Source organism: Chiloscyllium plagiosum, unplaced genomic scaffold (assembly GCF_037043375.1).
Source record: "Chiloscyllium plagiosum isolate Xiang-an unplaced genomic scaffold, Cpla_swu_hap1 HiC_scaffold_19, whole genome shotgun sequence".
Taxonomy (NCBI): Eukaryota; Metazoa; Chordata; class Chondrichthyes; order Orectolobiformes; family Hemiscylliidae; genus Chiloscyllium; species Chiloscyllium plagiosum.
In genome coordinates, this window is record NW_028270157.1 from 57,600,415 (window position 1) to 57,626,440 (window position 26,026).

At 39.0% G+C, this 26,026-nt stretch overlaps 1 protein-coding gene across 3 annotated transcripts in view; it reads right to left on the reverse strand.

Annotated features, from left to right (window-relative positions):
- The window catches only part of pot1 (protection of telomeres 1 homolog), a 332,035-nt gene that overhangs the window by 101,181 nt on the left and 204,828 nt on the right, over positions 1-26,026 (reverse strand). For all 3 annotated transcript variants that reach the window (XM_043709133.2, XM_087997426.1, XM_087997427.1), the window contains exon 9: positions 8,328-8,618. In XM_043709133.2, the coding sequence (XP_043565068.2) occupies positions 8,328-8,618 (291 nt within the window). The remainder of the gene's footprint in view (positions 1-8,327; positions 8,619-26,026) is intronic.

A 26,026-nucleotide genomic window follows, 5' to 3' on the forward strand; every position in this document is an offset into this window, starting at 1 on the left:
CCAACTACCTAATCCAACTAATCCTTTTTATCTTCAGAATTTCCATGGCGTTTTGAGCAAGACAGTTCATGCAGCATCCAACTCTTCTCTCCTGTATCAATCATGTAACAGGCTCATTAGATTAGTAGTCCCAAAAGGGGTAATCTTCACCAAATAAATCTTGGTGTTAAACCGGGCTCAGTTACATGAAGGCTTCCGTCTTTCAATCTCCGAGCACTCAAAGTATTTTTTTTTAAAAAGGTACAATTTTGTTGATTTTCTTTTCCAAGATTTCTCACATTTTCCAAATACAAAGTGTTTGCACTCCAAGGGTCTCGATTTTAATTCAGTCACTTGTCCTTACTACATTTTTGAACAGCCCAAACAGATCTGAAAGTGGAGACAAAAATAGAGATTGCTGGAAAAGTTCAGCAGGCCTGGCAGAATTTGTGGAGAGAAATCAGAGTTGACGTTTCAGGTCGAGTAATCTTTCCTCAGAACTCAGTTCACTCTGATTTCTCTCCACAGACTGCCAAACCTGCTGAGATTTTCCAGCAATTTGTTTTTTTGTCTCTGATTTACAGCATCTGCAGTTCTTTCAGTTTTTATTCAACTCTGAAGGTGGCCCTGCTAGTAGGTGGAGTGAGCCACCTGAACAGTCTGCGAAAGCTGAACAACACTATCTTTCAAACGGGAGCTGATGACGGCGTTAAAATTTACAAAGCTATGGGGAAGGGGCAGAGGAGTGGGATTAATTGAAAATCTCTCTCAAAGAGTAAGCACATGACTGATGAGTGGAATGGCTTCACTTTATGTTTCGTTATTTTAAAGCATCATTGCTAGTCCGCCATTAGGTGTTCTGAATTTGGGATGGCTCAAAGACTGTTCTGAATATTTCCTCGCAGCTATCTTGAGAGAGGAAATATCTCCAAGCTCTGATCAAAGTCTGGGATTGGAAGTTTTCGGGACCCTCTCCCCCAACCACACACTTTTTGCACGGATGGGCGAGAGAGAAAAACCAGCCAGGTCCCTGGCACTAGGAGGACAACTGAAGACCAGGCATGTGTTTCAGCCCTCGACAGGAGAAGACCCTGTGGTCTTTGCTCTAAGGCACTTTACGGAAATGCAAAAGTAAGAGCAGTAGTAGCAGCACACAGGCGAGAAGGCCCTCAGACCCGAACAGTCAAGTGATACAGCCAGCCCTGTGAACATGGGCACCACCATGGGAAGCCAGGTCCAGTAACCATACAGTCTGCTGAAGAGGCACATGCCTGCACACTCCCGTCGCCTATGCCACAGGCCCTCAGGTGAAACAGGCGGCAGGGGGGCAGCCTTGACTCCGGCCAAGGCACCCCATCCTCACAAGGAGACAGGGTAGTGCCAGGTGTACCCCAGCTGGAGGAGCAAACACACACAAGTAGTTTCGACTCGGGATACTGCAAAAGTGGGAAAGGCCTCCATTACCAGCAATCCATCCTCTGACCAATGGAAGTGCAGCCCAAGGGGAGGTCAACTGGCAAGACCACCCTGAGTATGCCTGGCCCCATCCTGACTCAACTGTAACCAGAATTTAAATAAGGCACATTGTGACATTACCAAAGACCTTAACAATAATTAATCACCGCCAACTGGCAACTCAAATGTGCCGAAATAATTATGAGAACAAAAACAAGATGCTCAATTCAGAATTACTTTGTATTCATGCAAGGGACTATGTCTGCAAATGAACTCCAAAATCATTAAAGTATAGACCACTATTAGATTTTAAATAATTTTCCTTATTACTTCTGCATTCATCGCCGCCATCATATTTGAGCGGACTTTTCCAATAATGGCTATTACATGTCAGTAGTCATCAATGGTCAAATCAAATGCAGTACATGGAGTTCTAAGGGGAGAAATCCAGACAAGCATGCAGTGTTTTATTAGCCATGGAATGAACTTACAGACTTTCATGTCCTAACATTGTTCTTCTCCATTCTATTCTCTCTTGGCCATTCCGGCAGTCGCAGTAATCACTATTTTTCAAACATTAAACGCTTTTAAGTGTCTTATTAAAATATACAATATACATTGCTTTGGCAAGGATTAGACTTTCAACTGCCATTTCTCAAAACATTTAATCCAAACCAAATTATTGCACTTTCTAAAATTATTTATACGTTTTAACTTTGGTAAATGAATCCTGTCTAAATCTAATTTTCTGTTGCTCGAAACTTCGACTCTCCTGCTCCTCGGTTGCTGCCTGACCAGCTGTGCTTTTCCAGCACCTCACTTTTTGACTCTTCATTGCAGCAGCCTACTGCATGCAGTTTTTGTCCTGCAATGACTGGAAGCCGAAGACAAGTGTCTCCTTTTTTTTTGACTGTTACTAGGCCCCACTGCAGCCAATAACAAGTAGGTGTCTACACTGACTAGGTATCAGTAGTGAGCACAGCCAGTTGTTAAGTCAGCTTCAATATTTTCTTCTTTCTCCACTTTTCTTTTGTATCTTGTTTCAGGGATGAGAATGTTCAAGTACTGTTTACCTTTCATCATAACTTGGAGCTTTGATCTTGAAGCATCTCTCTGCATTACCAGGAATAGCACATCTGTGTGTCGGTGACCAGAGCTGGAGAAAATACTATTCAGTTTAATTACAGTACTGCACAATTTGATTTCAGCTGACTTATATTGCTTTGGTGCTGTTATTCAATGTCCTCATGAGTTAGTTGATTATTGAATATTAAACATATAATGAAACCCAAATTTCCTTCTGCTTCACCCTTAAATACTTAAATCCATTCCTGGTAAGTGTGTTGTCCATTTGACTTTCCTTCATGCAGTATTTTACACTTGTTAACAACTGTGGTGACTTTATCTTTGTCTTTACTTTTTACTCATCCACAGTATGTGTTATAAATCTTCAGTTAGTTCACAGATAGTTTTTTTTACAACATATTGTCTAATCTCTGGACTCCTCCTTTAATTTCATTGATCTTCTGAGCTGGGTATCCTTTCTAAATTTAACTACCTTGTATTTTCTCAATCTAAGTTGCTGAAACCATTTTAAAACTGGATCAGGCTTAGCATTGTATTCTGAGGACACCTACTGTGTCCATCATTCATATAGTCATTCACTAACAAAAGGAGATCCTTCAGCCCATCAACTCCATGCTGGCCCACTGCATAACTATTCAGTCAGTCCCATTCACCCACTTATTGCCTGTAGCCCTGCAGGTCTACACCATTTAAATGCCCACCTAATTTCCTGTTAAAATTGAGTGTCTCTGTTTCCAACACCCTCATTAGGCATCAAATTTCAGGTTATCACTCACTTTGTAAACTTTCCTCCCTCAAATCCACCTTTCACCTTTTACATAAAACCTTGAATCTGCATTCCTAACCCTTGTAGCATTAATTAACAAGGACATGCCTTATTTATCCATCCATCTTGATTAAGCCTTTCATTATCGTGAACACCTCTATCAAATTTCCTCTCAATCTCCTTTGCTCCAAGGAGAACAATCCCAGATTCGCTATTCTGAACTTGTCATTAAATTCCTTCATGCCTGGAACCATTCTGGAAAATCTTGTCTCTACCTCTCAAGAACCTTTATGGTCTTCCCCTCTTACCTGGAGTGAAGTGCAAGAAAAATTGCCTATTATTTTGCTGTTTAGAGTAGAACTGCATGCAATACTGAAGCTGAGGCCTAACGAGAGCCGTATAAAGGTTCATTGTAACTTCCCTGCATTTCTGCTCAAAATTTCTGTTTATTAAGCCTAAGCTCCCATATTGTTTTGTTAACCACTTTATTAATATGTTGTTCCAACTTCAAAGAATAGCACATGAATCCCTTCAACCTCACACTATGCTGTGGACTAGCACCACTAGTTATATATTGCCTTTGGTTCTCACGTCTGCCAAATTCATTGTTGCACATTTATTTTGTATATGTCAAGTTTTCAACCAGTTGTCAGTTTCATCCAAAATCTTTGCAAGTGTCATATTATCTAAAGGCCTTCTGCATAGAAAACCATCTCATAGATTTGAAGGAAGTCATTATGCCTGTTTGGGAAAGGGCCATTGCTCATCCTTCCCTTGGTGATTGAGAATGTTTATCATTTGATGTTCGTCATCTATACTCGTTCACAACCTTTATTGTTTTCTCCTCTTACCTGAAGTGAAGTGCCAGAAGAACTGCCTATTATTTTGTGATGCCTGTCTTTAGAGGTCTTCCTGGCCTACCTGATTATCTTTCTAATATGTCTCTGCATGTTCCCAGATTCAATTCAATGAACACCCACAGCAGCGAACCCCATGCAACCTTCTCTCCGAACAGTTTTGGTGCGTCAACATTTTCCTTTATTTCAGTTGCTTTGGACATTGGTCCAGTTTGCGTTCATTCATTCTCCGTTACGTACTTATCCTCTAGTCTCAACAGTGTAAATCCTGAATTTACTAGACAGAACAAGATACTGCCATGTACTGGGCTTAGTCATTGGGTATGTGGTGGAATACGGGTGGGCAGGGAAGGGGTGGTTTGGGGGAGGTGAGACAGAAAGCATACAGAATCAGATCTGCTTCAGGTCTATTCTCTTTTCTAGCCACAGTCAAAAACACCCTTTCATCCCAACATTAGAATGAGATAGGCTGTCTGGTGTTCGCGTTGACATGGGAAGTGATATCAATGGATGAAAAGTAACTGAATGCCCATTTTTCTTGAAGTATAGGGAATATGAAATTGCTTTGAGACCATTAATGGCATTTAAATACATACAAACTGAACGTGATATTTTTTACCATTATGCCATTCGTTGTTTTATTAAAGACTTATATCAAGATGACTGTGCCTGCATCCATCCATGGAGAGACCAACCTGATAAGATTCAGTCACTAAATCAATAGTTTCACCCGAAGCCCTGACGTGTGTGTGACCTTTCATACTTTCTCACTGCATCAGCACTTACTTTATTCTATGCTGTAAACTTCCAGGCTTTATACAGTGAAATTTCGAACAATTGAAGTTACGCCAATTTCTCTTGGACTGCAGGTTCTGAAATCCAGTTCAGAAATGAATTGCTGAAACTAACAGTATTGTAAAGCAGTAATGGAAATTGTTCTAAGTTTATTAATGGGCTCTCCCAGCAACCTTTTTAGCTACCAATCCAAGTGGTATTTTGCCTTCTTCTCACAACATAGCTGTTGGTGCTTTTATTGTACAGTGGTTGTCTCGATGTTTTTTTTGGTGTTTTGTTTGTTTTTGCTGGTAATGTATTTCTCTCATTATCATCTCACTGATTTCCATACACTAATATCTTCTCCACTTACTTTCCAAGCTACATTTTAAACATTTATTCGTTAGGATACACAAAATGCAGCTTCCAATTGTTGAAGTTAGATTCCATTACAAGAGATCCTCCAACACTAAGCATTTTCCTATTTGTCATGTTGATCCCAGCTGATGTTACCACTGGACAATTCGGAACTCAAACTGAAAACTGACTTGATAATATTTTTTATTTAATATAGTCTTACACTAAAGCATGAGCTTCAGAACTAAAGTTTTGTACACAAATGAAATGAAGATAAAATTGAACGAATAAACTTGTTTTTAAAACTTACAGCAAAATGTGAAAAATTTTGAAACACATGGTGGAAAAAGTTACATCTATCTCAACACCATCACTTTACATGACAGATTCATGTCCCAGACAGAGTTCACTTCTCTATCATATATATGTCTGACTTAGGTATTTCTTTCAATTCCCAGTCTTGAGATTCTGTTAGTCATTGCATTGATTAATCACAATTGAACTTCAACCGTTTTGGTTTCAAATCACCCATTCAAATTTCTGGCCAAACATTTCTGGCCTGCAAGTTTCAAAGTGAACCTGAAGTAAACTGATTCACAACTGTTATCAACTACTTCCTCTCTCCAGATAAATTGTTCTTACATTTAACTTCAGCTAGGCCCTTTGCAAAATGAACCTAAAATCTTTCCGATCTATGGATTTTTCCCCTAAACAAATATAAACAATCAATTCCTGATTCTTCTAGGCTAAAAATAATGCTTTTTAATATTTAATCCCTTCAATCATAAAACTCTAACAATGCAAAAACAATTTCACTGTTCCCATAAAATCTGATCTCTCATGCATACTGGTTTAATGGTCCAGGTAAGTCTAAAACCACTCATATGCACACACCAAAACTCTCATATCATTAGTTCAAAGCTGAACTCTAACAGAAATGATGCATAAATCACAAATCTTATATAATACTATCAATAGTCTGTCTGAATATGCTACAGGAAAGTACTTGATGAAGCTCTGCTCATCTAGAGCTACAATCTTCCTTGTTCATGAATACCAGAAGTCAAACTTCAGCATCAAAACATATTGTCAGCAGCAAATAAGATCATTAGTACCTATGAATCTTTCTGCTGGCAATCCTAGCAATGCAAAATGTACAGTTTGCTGAGTCATTACTTCAAGGGGCTACTAACAGCCTCTGTTATTATTTAATCATTATGAACATTCACTCCTTCATGACTGAAATTGCAGAGTAGTATTACCTTGTACCACAAACTTGGTTCCTGGAGATCCACACACAGTCTGGCACTTAGATCAACTGCAAGAGACTCCAAGTACTGCTAGCTGGTCAAAGTCCTATTTCGGCAGCTATTTCTGGCAAATGTAAACACGCTTGACCCCTGATTTTTATCATTTCAAATCTGCAACCACATTTATTTCAGTCTTTTTCTTAAGTGGTTTGATGACATTTCAAACTCTGGAATAGATCGGACTTCCTGCTCTATCTTCATTAGCACTTCAGCAGGCAGTAGGTCCAGATTCAGCAATGACAACTCCAACCATTTTTCCCCACACAGGGTCCACAGTACTAGATGCTCACACATACCCTTTCACCTTATACTTCCCATGTTTGGCATGTTGACTCACCTTGATTGTTTTGATTACTCTGATGTTGAAGGCTCCATTGCAGGTTCTGTACTCTTTCACAGTCTTGGGTGTGCTTCTTCAGCATCATGTTTAGCAGTTCTGAAGAAAGCTCATCAAACTAAAACGTCAACCTTGTTTCTTGCTGCACAGATTGTGCCTGATCTGCTGACCATTGCTAACATTTTCATTATTTGCTTGTGTAACGAGGTGAACTTGGCCATGATGTTTGTCTCAGTGCCTGCCTTTAATTTCAGAGAGCTCAGTATGATCCTTTCTCATTGACAGAATAAGAATTCTTTCTGTTGCCGGTTATTAAGGTTCAGATGTGGAAGGAATCACCATTATAAACATCATTATACCCCAAAAGCCAGCATCCTTTACATTCATGCCTGTTATTAAGAACTTTCTACCCAAGACTAGAGTGCATATATAACACACCAATCTTGTACTAGTTTCCCAACACATTCCCATACCTCGGTTAAACTACACTATCACAGGGATAATATCAACTCCCGAGCAGCTCTGCCTCATGAATGGTAGCACAATGGCACCAGAGACTGGCAACTTTGTATACTTTACATTGTACACATGTATTCCTATACTTGAGTACACATAACAACAAAATCTAATTCTATTTCTAAAAACTGATGGAATTACATGTCCTTGGAATGCTGTCATACTGGATTCCCCAGTACTTCATCCATTCTTTCTAATGTAATAAAACACTTGCATTTTCGATTGTAATTCTCAGAAATTATAATAGAAAGGATTACTATGCAAACTAGACTTAGTCTGCTGGTGAAATAATTCTAGCTGAAGGGTGAAGGTTAGGGAAGGTTCTGCGAGGTCTACTTTATGGTGGTCGGAGGAGGGAAGGGGTAAAAATATAAACTGCGGTTCAAAAGAGTCAGGAATGCCCATTCCCAAGAAATATGTCAATGACTGAATGAATTTCCCACTGCCCCTTGAAATGAAGGGGATAAATGTCCATTTATTGAACAGTTCCTTCTAAATGTCAGGTTTTGTACCTTGCCCCATCATTGGATAAAATGTGACTGCACTTTTTGTTTGGTGTCAAGCATTAACAAGTCAGGCAGTGTGGGGACTGGATGGACAATTAAGGATTCCGAGTATGAAGGGGACAGATAGATTATGGATTTAGTGCAGAGACGACCAGCTTCTGCCCAAGACTTCTCAACTCATTTCACCTGGCTCCCAGAGAGAAGACTCCATTATACAAGGATATTTTGATCAAATAAGTAAGGAATTTAAATTCACATTGAAATTCTAACTTCTTTTTTGTTACACTTACATTTCAATTGCATGTCTTCAACTTCTGATGCTGGTGTAGAGGCCTGATCATCCAACATCATACCGCTTTTAAAGGTGACTAATATAGTCCTTACCTTCAGCAGAACAGCAGATCGATCCACCTCAGCTTTTGCAATAAGTTGACAGGTCAGGTCAAAATACTCAGCAGGTTTCACTTCTGAGAGTCTGATGGTTGGCTTGTGGATGGAAGGGTCTGTGCTTGCCCATTTGCGCAGCTCCTCCACCGTTCTCTGGTCAGTAGAAGTGAACTGATATGATTTGCTGGTTGTCCGTGGTTTCAGGGGTGCTCCCGGAGTTCCGTCAAATGTCAAAGCTGAGAAACCAGGGGCATTGATGGCCTGAAGCTCTTTGTTGAATTCTTGTATCTGTACATAGAAAATGCAACAAGGTTTGTTACTTTAGCTAATTTAAGTGGACCAGCTGATTCCCCCAGTGGTATAGATTGCACCATCCTCCTCTATGTGGGTCTTTTGGGTGGTCAGTTTGAGAAATACATTCATGTCTTTAAAAGAAAAAATGTAATGGGATTGATTTGAAATGCCCCGGGGAGCACAGTAGTGTTGAGCCAAAGCTCTTCACCTGAAACTATTAATATTTTACCATCTTCCTTCTCAAGTAGACCTTTTGTTTTGTGAATTACTGACTTATAGCCCAGCTGCTTTTGATATTTCCTCTCATAACAACAATTACTACACTTCAAAACTATGAAATTAGTCGTAAAATTATTTGGGAAACCTTGACTTGGTGGAATGTTCTTTATAAACACATTATTTCCTGCTCCTTCCCATTTCATTCCATTTTTTTTTCCACTTTGGCTTCACTCCAATAAATATTGTATTACTGTACTCTGTATCTAATTACTAAGATTGGGGGAGGAGGCATTATTTGTAATCCAACTATTTCCATTATCTGTCAACAAGGATCAATAACTTTCAGTCATGATAACTCTAGGGCCTTCACAATTCATAGTCAGACTCAAAAAGCAGTAGGGTAAGGAATTATGGATACGTTTTTTCCACAAGTGAGGTGTAATTAGGAAGACAGTTCACAGCATTAGTGAGAGATGGTAAATGAATTGTACAATTGGAACAGAAGGGAAATACATGTGGAATAGACTAAGGCTTGCACGTGAAACACTGAGTATCATGAACATTTTGCCAAACAGACAAAGATTCCACTGGATCAAAGTTGTGAAATGAGGTTGCTCTTAAGAAATTACATCTCAAGAAGAATGTTACATTCACCTGTCGCACATTGCATCAATCTGTGCAACCCTTCTGTCTGCTGAATCCACTGATCAAATAAAGGCTTTACATTTACAGTATATGAAAGCGACATGTTGTACACTGAGCCAGTGAGTATCAAATGTTTCTTAAAAGTCAAAGCAATTTTTCCCCAAGTTCTAAACTTCTCATTTGTAAACATCACGTTGAAATATAGCATGTCAGAAGAGGCAATACTTTTCATGGCATACTTATAACATGTCATGTTTTACACTTAATTTGTTTTTTTCCTCACTACAGATGACACTGGTTGAAATGGAAAGATAATCAGCTCACAGAATTGCAAAATATCTGAACTTCATCAATAATAATAATCCCATTTCTATCAGCGAACTTACATAAAACAGTGTACCTTGAATTTATTAAGATGGTAGATGGTATTATTAATTAGAAACATGCAAACTTTGTAAATCCACAACCTTCCAGTACATAAAAATGCTTGGATAGAGATTTAGAAAATCTTAAAAAAGACAATGCTTTTTAGCAGTTTTAATGCACAGATTGAGAAGATTTAGTGTAAGACGACTGTGCTGAACCATGAATTGTACCACGATTCTCGTACAATGCCTACTATTCTTGCCATATAAAAGAGTTTTATAATAGCAACTAAACACCACAGAAGGATACCTTTGGGAAGGTCACTTTTACCTTAAATTGATCACCCAGGACACAATGCTGATCCCATTTTTCACATTTAACACAATTAGCTGGTGCAACACATTGAAAACCAGTCTGCTCAAAACAAATGGATACAACTTCATGTCTTTCAAGCTAAATTAATACGGAGTATAAACAGAAATCGGTTTTGGCATACGTACTACTTGGCTTCAGTTTGTTCAACATCAATTCTAACAAGTAATTTCACAAAGACAGTGTTAATAGGGGGAACAAAAGCTCTGCTCTTTTCTCCTGACAATGAAAGCAGCCCTTTCTGAAACTCAAAAGATGTTTGGAGGAGATTATTCAAAAAACAGGGATGGTAAATAAGGGAACATTTGCCATGATTTCAGGGAAGCAATGTATAACAAAAGTAGATTGCAAGGCGATCACTCGGAGTTAAAATCCAAGCAGATGGTGCAAAGAGTGTTGTTTTTTTATTCCTGCCATTGCACTGCTGCACATTTTAGCAGATGAGTTTTTAAAAAGTCTTCAGTCTTTTCAAATGTGTTTTTCTTTTGTGAACTGAATTCTTAAGCATGAAAGTAGACACTGAATGGACAGCAACAATAGAAAATATTCTAGAGAGCGCTGAAACTGAACTCTATAATTGAAGATGAAGTTTTCAGGCAAAGGGATTTCAATTTAAGATATCTGACACACTATTCCTGGGGTGAAGGGATGATGTTTTATGAAGTCGTCCTGAACAAACTATTCCCTGGAACATTTCCGATATCGTTGCATAGCAAAGTATTAATCTATCACTGCATTCCAGATCAAGCTTCAATTCTGGCAATGACAATGAAAAGATTATGCCCATCAATTTTGGAAACAAACACATTTTTTTATAAAAGGTAACAGCTTGCAGACTGCAGGTGCTCAACTGATGAGAGGAATATGTCAAATAAAGCAACGTATGTTTCGTGACATTTTGTCTTTTACACATTATCGAAACATTGTCAAAATTCTTTGGATTCTGTCATTATTCTTTGGTAGGACTAGGGAATTCTGTGTATATCTTTGCAATTAATGACTTACTAATAAAATTCAGATATGTCGATGTGATTCACTTCTGGACGTGATTGCTTCATCACATCCCCCAGTCTGTTCCTCGGGATAAGAGTGATTTTACCTCAATATGAATGTTTGCATTCACCAGTTTCATGTAAAACAGGTGCTCCCACAAGAGTTAAAACTTCAATTACCTTTCTCTAAAGACTGTGCTTTTTAACAAACAAACTGATGTCTCACAACATCTATTGCGACATACAAAATTCAATTAAAGGGCTTGGAATTGCTTCTAGCTGCCGCAAAAGAAAAGTAGCTCAGAAAAACATATTTATTAATTCAGTCAACAAAGTAACAAGGAGCTTATTTTATTGCTCATAGGTTACAATGTCTGTGAAGGGATGAAATAGTCTAAAGTATAATAGGCAGGATTTGTGTTTGGTATCTGGATCCAATTAATTTCACCCAATTTAAAAAGCATATTGAAATTCTGCACAGGTTTTCTCTTAAAACAGGTCTAATAGAAACAGTCAAATATGGGTAGCAAATGGCATTGTCACAAACAGAAGTCAAACACAAAAGCAATTGAATTGTATTTTATATCATGGTGTTCATTCAATTTGTTTTAAGAAGATTTCTGTAGCAAGGTATATGAAAGAAAAGCCCTTAGAAATACTGATAAGTCCCTTTCCCCTTTTCAATGTACAGAGTTAATCTGTCACAGGTTTAACATCTTTGCTGCATTGTCCAACCTATTTCACTTTACCTGACTAAATTAGTCTTACTAAACTAGGTTGGATAAATGCCAATAGTAAAGAGGTCTGATCAAGCCTTTTGGGGTAAGCTGATAAACTGAGACCCTATGCAGCCTCTCCAGTGGGAAAAGAAATGGAAAAGTCTACAAAAGGATACTAACTGATTTTCAGCTGATTGGGGCATCTATGGATTATTGGATGGGGCAATATTTATTGCCCACCCATACCTAGCCATGAGGTGAAAGTGGTGAGCTGTCTTTTTGAATCACTGCAATTCTCATATTACAATTACACCTTCAGCGTTTTTAGGGAAGGCATCCCAGTGACAGTGAATAAGTCCCAGATCAGGATGGTGTGCAATGTTATGGGGAACTTGCAGGTTGCAGCACCTCTGTGCACCTTGCTGCCTTTGTCCTTCTAGATGGGAGAGGTCATAGGTTCACAAGGTGCTGTTGATGAACTAAATAAGTCAAGTGAATGAAGAGAAGTGTGGAACATGGAAGCAAGGCTGAAACAATAGGATCAATTAACCGCTGTGGTGAAAGCCACAGTCACCTTTACTAAGCAGAGAGCAATGGCAAATCACCACAGGCTGTGTGAAGTCATGGGAGCTTCAGCATCAGAAATGTCGATTTGCAACACTCTGTTCAGTGCTTAGCCTTGGAAATAATTTATTCATCAGAATAAATTGCACATGTTTCTGGAGTAATTAAAATCTGCCAGACTTTATATAAATCCATTTCTAATGTTCAAGATTTCTGAAGCTTAAAAATTTTAAATGCCTGCATATTCATATATTGCATACTTCAATGATTTCATTACTTAAAAGAGTTGAAACGTAGCCAACTAAGATCACCAATATGCTAAGAGAGAACCTTCGTTTCTCCCATGTGATATCTACAGTTCTATTCTTCAACATTCTTGTAGAACAACCTTATCTACTTTCACAAATAATCTAATACAGTTCTAAGCTTATAGTCTGGCTTTGGGATCAGGGTTTCCACTTACAAAAATCTGGCCAGGAATATAGAGGAACAACAAGCTACGTAGGGTGATAGCATGCCATCATTCAGTATCAGCATATTACATGTGATGAAGGCACATTACCATGATGTGCCAATTATGATATTTTCATTGTATAATTGCCATTGAAATACTTATTTACATGATAACATGTATTCTGATGATCAGCATTGAAGATTGGAACATTTAGTACCTTGATCTGGAATAACTCCTCAAGTGTAATACTCGTGCAAACCTCTGGGTATCAATTCCCAAACGATGTTTACAAGGACATTGGTTTAGGGTGAGAATGGAAGGATTTAAAAGGGACCTAAGGGGCAACATTTTCACCCAGAGGGTGGTACGAGTATGGAATGAGCTGCCATGGTGGTGGTGGAGGCTGGTACAATTGCAACATTGAAAAGGCACCTGAATGGGTATATGAATAGGAAGGGTTTAGAGGGAAATGGGCCAAGTGCCAACAATGGGACTAGATCAGTTTAGGATATCTGGTCAGTGCAGACGAGTTGACTGAAGGTTCTGCTTCTGTGCTGTATAACTCAATGTCTCTGTGAATCTACATGTTTTATGGTTGATGAATAATATGGGCAGGATGAAGTGAGAACTACGAGAGGGCGAATACAATTCTCATTTTAGCTTCCAAATGTTATATTTCCAACATGAACTAATCCTGCACTAACACACTTCATTTTCAAATATTTGTTTGGCGTTTTCCATAGAAATAACACTAAGACTAATAGCGATCACTAGTAAAGTGTAAATCCGACAGCAACGCCCAGCTCAGTTAAATGCAGAAAGTGCCAAGTTACTTCATTCAGAAAGGTTTGCTATAACAGTATGTTAGCTTTGACATGATATTATGAACCCACTAGGCTTAACAGAAAGCTTAATTTTTGCTGTGCACAATAGGTCTGAATTTCTACCAAGCAACCGCTCTAGCAGTGAAAATAAACTTTTACAAGTGGAGTGCCCCATCTTTCAGCTATTAATTCTTGTTGCAGATATTGAACATTTTCGGATGCCAGTTTTTTTCTCCATTTATTTCAAAGTCTGTACATGAATTGACATTGAATTCACAAATTACATTGCCGAGATCAAACTATTAAAGGCTCGTTAATAATTTGCCAGTCTGATTGGTCAAGGAGGTATACAGTTGCATGCACTGTCCACACAAGTTGCAGATTCCACGTGGTGGGAGGTGGTGAAAGTTTCTTTAAAATCACAATAGGCAGCAGTGAAAAAGCTCATTGGAAGTCTGTTGGCTAGCTGGTGAGTGTAAAGTCTGTCCCAATCTGCTGTGGACAACGGGATAGACTATAAATCTTTCAATGTGCTCACCAAGCTTGGGAGAAAGTGAAGACTGCAGAATACTGGACTATCAGAGCTCAGAGTGTGATGCTGGAAAAGCACAGGCGGTCAGGTAGCATCCAAGGAGCAGGTGAATCAACGCTTCGGACTTAAGCCTTTCATCAGAAATTTGATGAAGGGCTTATGGCCAAAAGGTTGCTTCACTCACCAAACTTAGTTTTATTTTAGGGGAAATGTTCTTTCATTCCTTGATAGGATGTTGAAAATGTATCCTTGTTCACAAGCTTTTAGCTCTTATAAAGTAATATAGACTTGTTGCTATGCGATTAACTCCTCGTAAAGACTGCTTTGAAAGACAAAAACGTAGGTGTTGCAAATGGATCCTTGCATTTAGATTGTACAGTTAATTTGCAAAAGAAGTGTCACACTTTGTACTGCAGACACAAATTATGCACTACACGGCTTTGATAATACCTGTTCACATCTCACAATGCAGGCTTGGCAGGCCATCGACAGATTAGGGGCGACTGGAATCCAGCTATTCAATATGAACTAATCAACATTCCTTGCAATTATATACACAAAGTAAGAAACAAACTTTATTTTCAGCCTTTTCTCCATTTATTTCTTAAAACAGGATACCTACTTCCCAAGAAACATACCGAATCCAGTGCAGCTACACATTTTAACAGCAATGAACACTTATTTCAGGCTAAATATCCAAGTTACACATGATTGTGCAGCCAATACTGCTCATCTTTGATGATAAACAATATCTTTACAATGTGAAATGTGACAGGAATAGCCCAATCAATCTCTTGTGCTGCCAATCAAGTAGATCCATTTCATTAGTTCTATCCCCATACATACCTTGGTTAAGAGTAAATAGTAATAAATATTAATAAGCTTTAAGAGACTGGAATGGAAGCATTACAAAGTTCATGCAATGGTGTTAAGCACAAGTTTTACTACAGAATGGTGACATAGAAGCTTCAGTTTACCATTCTCATTAATTCTAACACAGTCTTTTGGAAATGCTTTTCTGTAAGGTTTGTTACTTCTGTTTGAGCCTTTAGGATAGCTATTATCTGTGTTCAATTTCTGATACCCAGTACTATTGACTACCTGTTGTAGTATCCTTTTTCAGTGGGAAATCTCCGAGTGAAAACTCTTCTCAAGTGTGGGAGACGTCACTGTGCAAGGAAGGCACGTTCATGTGGAAGAGGGGGTTACTTTTCGCCAGAGATCTGTGTGTCGGAACTTATGAAGTCTAATTAAGACAACACACCATCACCAATTTACATATTTCTGTACCGTTAACTATACCTAATCTACGATCTTTCATTTATAATAGTGGCATTCTCTCCTTTGGAGTCCACCTGTCTTGGTGTGGAGATCAAACTCAGTGGAGTACTGGCTTAAACCTACAGATGGCACTAAGGTGCATCTTTTGATACCAGGTTTGAGAAGTGGTTCAAAATTACTTTTCATTTTTAATTTCCATTTGAAAGAAAATTAGACCTACTTCATTACACTTTCTTACGTAACTGGATTAGAGAGCAGTCCCGCAGGAAGACTAATTAGAGAAGTTTTAGTTATTGCAGTGATTTGTATTCTCCAGCTGAGAGTATTAAATTCATCCTGCATTACAATGCCACAGGGAAAAGGAAGTCAGGCTTACTCAACAGAGGAGTCTTTCCCGTTGAAGAATGAAGGTCACTCCATGGTAAGTAATCTCATTTTCCCCTTCATGCATCAGTGTCCTGAACACACCTAGCATATACTCAGAGGCACAGTGTGATACCGAGTATTTGATTTGGGAACAGAAAGCCCATGTAAATGTGCTGAGATGATGACGATGATGCAATCAGCAACATCATAGCGGACCTATATGGGGCTGGAAAAACACTGAAGATCAATTAGGCTGACAGAACATATGAGTATGGGTTAGTACTACCAGCTCAAAATGAAATGTAGAGATGTAGCCATGCCTGAAACTCATTTTGTTGAGGTTCCCATTGAGCTTCTCGACAACTGAGCTGAGAGAGAGAGAGAGACAGGCAGACACCTGGATGAAGAAGGGGCCTTTAGACAACCAGATAATGAGCCAATTATTTTTACATCAACTCTTCATATATGAATTTCATATTGTTACGGACGAGGTCAGGCCCCCTCAAACCATTTCCAGAGAGTAGCACGGAACCTAACTTTGCTAGCTGTTTTAGGCAGGTGTAATGTGGATATTCCAGGAGTGATGCAGCTGGCCCAACCATTCAGTTGCAAACAAAACAGAATTTATTTGAAAGATTACTGAAGGAAACACAAACAAAAAAGAGAACAGAATACAGAACAACTTAACCTATCCAAAAACCCAACGGGTTATCCCTACTTAATGATGCTGTTTTAAATCCCTGCAACAATCATCATAAACACCCCTTGGCAAGAAAGGTAAAATCAAACACTGTCTTACAGCAGAGAGAGATGGCAGAGGCAGAGCGATTCAGCATGGAACACCTTCTTCCACAGAGCTATTTCTCTGACTGAGTTAGAGACAAAAAAAAACCCACAGTCCTGGAATCCAAGGTTGACAAACAGGATGCTGGAAGAACACAGCAAGCCAGGCAGCATCAGGAGCTGGAGAAGTCAATGTTTCGGGTTAAGCATTCTTCAGGACTTCTGACCAAAGTAACTGACTACTTGCTAAAACCAAACCAAACCAAACCAGACTAGAAAAAAAAGCTGAGCTGAGAGAACTGGCCGCTCCCCTTTCATTGTACAAGTTTCTTTTTTAAATTTGAAAGCTTTTTGCCTGAGACAGTATCTGTTAGCTATAATCAAACTGGTACTAAAATCCATCCAAACTAGCCATCCCAAAACCTCTGCAGTTATGACCATTCTGAAAAAAAAACTAAGGACAACATAACCTTGTTAAAGGAGCATCATCATCACAATATTGCCCATATATTTCAATGCTTTAAGCCAGTTCTTTCACTCATTACATTCATTGGTACATTATTGTGGTTTAGAAGCTAGCATGGCATAACTTAGCAGGTTTAAATGCTCGCTTAAATATGCTCCCTCAAAGAAATAGCAAATATTACAGAAATACTCCATTGAAAGGTCTGTGTGTAAAACACTTGAAATCACCATCACCCAAAAAAAACACACACAGGATTTGTGAAATAATCAGTTTTGTAAAATACTCAAGATTAAATGAAATATTTGCATTTACATAGCACCTTTCACAGCCACCAGACCTCCCAAAGCACTCAAATCCACTTCTGAAACATGAATCACATATTTGTAAAACTATGTCTTTGAGATGTATAACTCATTGTTTTATTCATTGAAGAAATAAATAAAAACCAAACTGAGAAACTGACAAACAATGCTGAAGCAAACAGAGTGTTCCTTAGTGGAACCAGGGCATCTGCATGGATGGCTTTTAACTCCTTAAGATATAAATTAGTCAAGGAGGTCCCAGAATCAACAAGACCGATTTTGATTCAAAAGAATTGGATTTACATTTCTGTTTGGAACATTCCAAACCTGTCACATTGCCATGGAAATGGACTGTGTGCAACTAGGGAGGTTCCTTTATTTATTTACTTGATTTGTTCACAGAAGCAGACACAGTGGGGTGGCATAGTGGCTCAGTGGTTAGCACTGTTGCCTCACAGCACCAGGGCAACTGTCTGTGTGGAGTTTGCACGTTCTCCCTGTGTCTGCCAATTCACCTGACCTGCACATCTTTGGACTGTGGGAGGAAACCTGAGCACCTGGAGGAAACCAAAGTGGGTTTCCTCCAGGTGCTCAGGTTTCCTCCAGGTGCTCAGGTTTCCTCCCATAGTCCAAAGATGTGCAGGTCAGGTGAATTGGCCATGCTAAATTGCCCTTGGTGCTCGGTGCATTAGTCGTGGTAAATGTAGAGGAATGGGTCTGGGTGGGTTGCTCTTCAGAGGGTCAGTATGGACTTGTTGGGCCGAAGGGTCTATTTCTAAAATGTAGTGCATCTAATCTAATTTGGCATTCCAGTTTGGGAACAAGTCAACATGTCTATAGCTCAATGAATCTGGGTGGCAAAAGGCATAAGTGATAGCCAGGCCTCCACCTTAATCAGAGAAAATACTAAAGCTTCGATTTTGTGGTCCTCCATCAGACTTTTTTTTGAAAACCAGTGGGAGCAGTGTCCTGTATTACAACTATTACGAACCTACAGCAGGAAATTTAAATTAAAAAATCACACATCCAGTCATTAACCAAAATAAATTATGCCACAGAATTTCACATTTTAAAATAAAACCTTTACCGTACATGAAAATTAAACAATGCAGGACTACATTTTAGTTTGTTAGGGTTTTAAATTTGGTTCCCCTATTTGCTGCCTACTTCAAGAGTTGCATCATACATAAGACCTTGAGGATTGATTTACTTCTCTGCATTGAATTAAAATAGAGTATGTCACAGCCTCCCAAAATTCACTTTAATTTTACCTCAGTGTTCCAGCTATTCCCAAGGTAGAACAGTTCATGGGGATCCTTACATTAGTTTTTGACTCAGTAATTCTCCAACATTTCATATAAATTCATGATTATGGGATTTTTGGCTCAAGCTTAGATGTCACTGCTCAGTGATTTAAACATCAGAATCACCTCAGGTCCTAATGGTCTAATTTTTGTACAGCAAATTCCATCAACAGAAACATTACAAAGACCAAATACTGTATTTTTGTGGTGTGAATTGAGGGATATTAGCCAGAACACCATAGAAAACTCCTCTATACATTGAAGCAATGCCACACGATCTTTTATATCCTTTACCTAAAAGGGAAATGGGAACTAGGTTTAACCTCACATCTGATGCGAGTCACCTCCAACAGTTCAGAGCTACCCTGGTGTGTGATTTTAAGTTTCACAGTGGAACTTGAGCTCACGATTTTCTGAATCAGAGATGGGTGCTACCAGCTGTGCCACAGCTGACCTGTGCGATCATATCATACCTTTCAGAGGTATTTTGTTGGAAAGGCTCAGAGAGAGGTGCTAAGCAGTCTACCCCGAGCTATTAGAGTAAACATTTTGCGAGGTTGTGGGTTTCCTTTTTTACTTAGGAACAACTGAGGCAGCCTGAATGGATTGGGCCATGCTGCCACAGAACCAGGAATTTTAGTTTTTAATTTCCACTAGCAGTTGCTGGGGTCATGAAGCTGGGTTTGGAAGCTGCATTGTCTCTATCTCTCTCCGTCCTTCTCTCTCTGGGTGTGTTAATGGCATGTTACTATATTGGAAACAGTAACTGATAACCTATTAGTCTGTTAGGTTTTCCAATGGAGTTAAGTTATTCCAATTTCTCCTTTCTTTTGTTACATTGTAACTATGTGCATGAGTAAAGTGTGTTTTGCTTCAAATCTGATAATTGGACTAATCGAATTGCATCCAGAACACAATGGCTGGCACTTGCTATTAAAACAAGAAAATGTGAGGAATTAGGCTATCTTCTTAGTTTATTGTGAGGAGGTTTGGTCTGGTCCATAACATCTGCCACACTATGTTGTAACATAACATGTATTTTCAATAGTTAAGTGTGTTTTGCGCCCATCACAGCAGGTGGTGAGATACTTTCACAAGGGATGGAAGAGGCCAAGAATCCTTGTGGGATCATCCTTAACCCATTTTTGGATGAGTCGTTTGGGTTTTCTTTACCTCTCAAAACAGCACTGATCTGTACATATCCAGGAATAACTAAGGTGCTGTGGTGATGAATTTTATAGAGGGAAAGAAAGAAAAACAGATTTTTTTTTTCAGCATTTGGAACTCTAATACGGTTCGTCATGGATAGATATTATTAAAAGGTACTGCAAGCTGAGAGATTTCAGTGCCAATAATGCCATCACAGAAGATTATCCAGAGTGAGACAGGGATAAAATGTCACGAACAGTCAATCTTCCTCCCTCCATCGCTTAGTCACATACACCCAGTGATTAAGGATTACTTAGTGGCAGAGGATGAGGAACAAGGATCAGTGGAAAATATGAATCAAACTTAGTTCACCACTTTAACTGAAAATTGACTGAATTGTGCTATTCCACTGCTACCCTGAGGAACGGCCCATAAATCTAATATATTCAGCCCGCATACTCCATTTATAGCAGCTGGAAGTCATTCATCCAATTATCTTTCCAAGTATCCTAAAGGCAATTTTGATAACATATTAATAGCCACAGCCACATCTACAAACAACTATCCAAATATTTCAATGCATTCTTAAAATATATGGATAATAAAGGTTTAAACAGGTAAAACATAAAAGATGAAACATTAGGCTAATTTTTCAAATTCATTTTACAAGCTCGAAGGGAGACAGAACTTGAACTTTTATGGCAAATAACTGGTTTAGCCATTCATTGTTACATCTAACTGGACCACATAACGTGCTTCTAGACTCTGCTAAAACTACTCACTATTTCAAGGTCTCCAACGGGGAATGGAAAGAGAATCTCTGACTGCTCTTCTTCAATAAAAACTATGCTTTTTTTTTAAAAAAGAAGACACTCCCCTCTGCCTCTTCCACCCTCAGCTTCAATAATAAAATGTAAGCAGGATTTTCGGCAGTCAAGCTGAGATTACCCAATCAGCTGCTTCCTTCTGTGCAATAGTTCAAAAGGTCAAACTTCCCTCCGTGTTTCTCTTGCCTTAGCTTGAATTTTTTCTCCAGTTTCTCTCTCATTTTCTTTCATGCCCTATCCAAGCTTGAAACTGTTGACCAATCAATGTTCCTTCCTGACCCCTACATTACCTGATATGTACTTGTCCCCCTCTCCTTACTACTTTTTCCAGAAAGTTACCCTAAACCCCTTGAAAATGACGATTATTCCCTACACCCCTATCTCCAAACTCTTTTGCAAATTCCTTGAGCACATTGTCACCTTCCAAGTCCATTAACATTTTAATTCCTCAAATTACCCAGTTTACATCACTCACGGTACTGAAATATGCTTTATCAAAATTTGAAAGGGCATCCAAGGTGACTGTGACTATGACTCTAGTAAGCTAGACTTTCTCATCCTTCTCAACCTTTGACATTGTTGAACAGACTAAGGAACACCATCGCCTCCCTTTCATTGTCCAATTGGGGGATCTACATTTGCCTGCTTCTGTTTTTATTCACAAAGTCACAGTCAGGGATTCAGCTGCAGTAGCTTCACTTTCCATACATACCCTGTCCTCTGGATTCGTTTTCCTTTTTCCCATCTGCATATTAATGGCGTTATCTAAAAGGACATCATTGGGTTCACCATATACAAGATGGCAACCAGCTCTACCTGATTGCCATCTCTCTCACGCTTTCTGTAGCCAATTCATCAAACATGTTACTGACTTCCAATTCTGGATGTGGAGAAACTCCCTCCAGTTAAATATCATGAAGGTAAACTAACCATCTTTAACCCCCTTCATAAACTAGCTGTCCTCCCAGCACTAACTGAGGCTGAACCAAACAGCTTATGGTCTTATGAACCCTGCTAGATCACCGACTTTCATCTCAAAAGCATTGCGAACTCTACCCTGCCTTAACTTACTGCAAACATCATCAGTGCCTTTGTTTCCTCAAGTCTTATCAACCGGAATATTCCCCTGACAGATCTCCCAACTCCCACATTACATAAACAAATTCATTCCAAAACTATGTTGGTCAGATTCTAAATCCTATCAAGCCCCATTCACCATAACTCCAATCTTCATTGACCTACACTGATTCACGGTACAGCAATGACTCAATTTTAAAATTACCATCCTGGATTTCATATCCCTATATACTCTTTGTTAGCTCTGGAATCGCCTCCGGCTCTTCGCTGCTCTGATTCTCTGTGCTCCTGAGATCCTGGTGGGTGACACATTCCTGATTTTAACAGTTCCACCATTGACACTTTCTGCTACTTTTGTCCTTGGTCATTAGAATTCCAATCATTTCTAAATGTCTTGACATTTCTACCCAGCACACGTCTTCTAATTTTGTTCTCTTTGATCAAACAACTTGGTCATTATCCCTGATCTCTGCTTTCATTGTTTGTTGTCAAAATGAATGTCAACTGTTAATCCCAGCAGTGCTCTTTCCAAGTTGCTGAACATGTTAAAAACGCAAAACAAATGTAAATAAACTTAAATGTAAATATAATGTTTTAAGTTGTTACATAATAATATAGAAGAAAACATCAACATTCTTTTACTCAACTTACCAACTGCTCTCTTAATCTTGCTCATCTTTCTGACTTATTGAACTCTCTTCTCTTCTACATCCAAAAATGCATTCTTCCTTTTTTCCAACCATTTTCTAGACAAGACTTAACTCATAGGTTCTTTAAACTTTACAACAATCTTCAAGGCATTCACTGCCACACCCTTCTCAGTTGCCCATTCGGATTCAGTCCCATTAACATTCCAAATCTGGTGTCATGATTGATCCAGTTTCCTAAACTCTCTTAAACTTTGGCATTTCACCAATATCAGTAATTTCTGTTTTCCTGTTCATTCACTGGTTTCTTACTGGCAAGGCTAACGTATATTCCCCATTCCACCTTGAACTGCTGCAGTTCATGTAGTGTAAGCACATGCAAAGGGTTAATAGGGATTGAATATAATAATAAAGAAATGGTAGTTTATCTCTACTTCAGAGAGGTGTATGCTTTGGAGGGGAACTTGTGGGTGCTTATTCATGTGTAGGTCAAAACAAGGACTGTAGATGCTGGAAACCAGATTCTGGATTAGTGGTGCTGGAAAAGCACAGCAGTTCAGGCAGCATCCGAGGAGCAGTAAAATCAATGTTTCGGGCAAAAGCCCTTCAGTGTTGCCTTTGACCTTCTCGGTGGGAAAAGCTTGCGGCTTTGGAAGGGAACTTAGCAGGTTTGCAGGACTGTATTTTGAAGGTAGTACACTCAGGTGCCCAAGGCACAGATTGCAGAGGGAGTGAATGTTTAAGGTGCTGGATTGGGTGCAATTCAAATAGTTACTTTTTCTTGGATGGTCTTGAGATGTCTCAATGCTGTTGGAGCTATACCCACCCAGGCAAGTGGAAAACATTCAGTCAGACCCCTGCCTTGTGCCTTGTTGGGTTTGGTGAGGTCAGAAAATGAATTACCACAGAATTCCTAGTCTTCGGCTTTCTCTTGTAGTTTGCGCATTTGTACACCTGGAACAGTTACCTTTCTAGTCAATGATAAGTGCCATGTTACCTAGAATGAATCTCTTGCTGGACATGGACATTTCCTGGCACAATATTATTTAATACTTAACAATCTAAGCCTTAACATTAATCAGATTTTGTTGCATGGGTCCAACAAACCGCAACTTTAGCTGATAATTTGTGAGTAGTATCGAACACTGTGCAACCCTCAAAGATTTCTACTTCTAGCCTTATAAGGAAGAGAAGACAACTCATGCAACAGCATAAGTTTGTTGAGGTGGGCTTCAGGACTTTATATCAAATAATTTTCAAAAGGGTCAGTTTTAAATATTTCGAAACTTTGTCTCTAAGAGCTGATTAGCATGCATTAAGACTCTGCAATCATTTTCATCATACAAGTAGCAGGTATTTTCTAGTGCTGTTGTAATCAATACCACCATGAAAGGTCAGGCTTGATATATAGCATCACAATCTCATGTGAGCACAATTCATTCTCAAATATATACCAGATAATAGACTGATTAATAAAGTTAACTAATAGGATTAAAGGGGTAGTGGCAGCATGAATACAAAACTGGCTAAAAGGACAGAAAGCAGAGAATTAAAGAGACCTTGGAGTTCAGTTTCATAGTCACTTTAAAGTAGTCACAGGTAGACAGGATAGTGAAGGAGGTGTTTGGTATGCATTTCTTTATTGGTCAGAGTATTGAGTACAGGAGTTGAGAGATCATGTTGCGGCTGTACAGGACATTGGTTAGGCCACTTTTGGAATATTGTGTGCAATTCTGATCTCCTTCCTATCGGAAAGATGTTGTGAAACTTGAAAGAGTTCAGAAAAGATTTACAAGGATGTCGCCAGAGTTGGAGGATGTGAGTTTCAGGGAGAGGCTGAATAGGTTAAGTTTGTTTTCCCTGGAACGTCGGAGGCTCAGGGGTGCCCTTATAGAGGTTTATAGAATCATGAGAGGCATGGATAGTATAAATAGACAAAGTATTTTCCCTGGGGTGGGTGAGTCCAGAACTAGAGGGCATAGGTTTAGTGTGAGAGGGGAAAGACACAAAAGGGACCCAAGGGATAGCTTTTCACATGGAGGGTGATGAATGTATGGAATTAATGGAATGAATTGCCAGAGGAAGTGGTGGAAGCTGGTAAAACTGCAACATTTAAAAGGCATCTGGATGGGTATATGAATAGGAAGGGTTTGGAGGGATATCAGCCAGATGCTAGCAGGTGGGACTAGATTAGGTTGGGATATCTGGTCAGCATGGACAAGCTGGACTGAAGGGTCTGTTTCTGTGCTGTACATCTCTATGACTCTAATATTGACGAATAGTTGTTCTTTTTTGGACTTTGCAGAGGTATACAATGGTGTAACCCAGCAGCCAGTATTACAACCACACTTTTCAATATGTATTAATTATCTGGGCCTGGGTATATGGGAAAAATGGCAAAGTTTGTATTCAATATGAAGTTTAGAAAGAGAATAAGTAATGAGGAGGATAGTAACTTCAGGAAGAAAAACATGGACTGGTGAAAAAGGCAGACACATGGCAGATTATATTCACAGAAATGGTGCATGAAGTGAGACATTTTGTTTCAAAAAATCTGGACTGGCATTTCGATCTGATTGATCCAATTCTAAGGACCTACAGAAACAGTGAAATTTGGGGCTGAGTATACGCCCAGGTCACTGGAATAGATGAATGATAGCTTTTTAAAAAAATAAGATCCTTGGCTTAATTGATAAGGGTAGACAGTCCAAATACAAGGACGTTTTGCTTAATTTAGTTAAAACACTGGTTAGGACGGTGTTCAATTCTACGCATCACACTTCAGAAAGAACGTCAAAGCCTTGGAAAGACCTTCAGAGGAGATTTACTCAAATGTGCTCAGGAATGACAGACACCAGTTATGTGGAGAGATGAGAGATGTTCCAGCTCAGAAAAACACTTAAACCTATTACAAAAGATGTGATAACTGGACACTTAGAAAATAACAGGGATGGACAACATTCGGAAGAGTTAATAGGAATTCATGCAAGGGAAATCATGAGTGAAAATCTCTTGGAGTTTTTTGAGGATGTAGCTAGCATGAAGGGAGGTGGATGTAGTGTGTTTGAATTTTCATAAGGTTTCACACACCAAGTTCGTAAACAACATTACATCATGCAAAGATTGAGAAATTGGTTAAGGAACAGAAAACAGAAAATAGTAATAACAGATCAAAGTGCCAGGCTGCAATACCTTGGGCTTGGACCCCAGCTGTTCACAATATACATCAATGCATTAGAGTTGGGGCCCCAAATCTAATATTGCCATGTTTGGTGATAATCCCAAATTAGATGGGAATGTGAGGCATGAGAAGGAATGATGCAATGAGGATTTATACTGTCTAGATTAGTGAGCAAGAACTTGGAAGATGTAACGTAAAGTGAACAAAATGTGGAGTTATCCAGTTTGTTAAGGTGATCAAAGATGAAGGGCATTTCTTATAGACGTCCAAATGTACTGAATATTGATGTTCATGAATCATTGAAAGCTAAACTGCAGGTGCAGCAACCAATA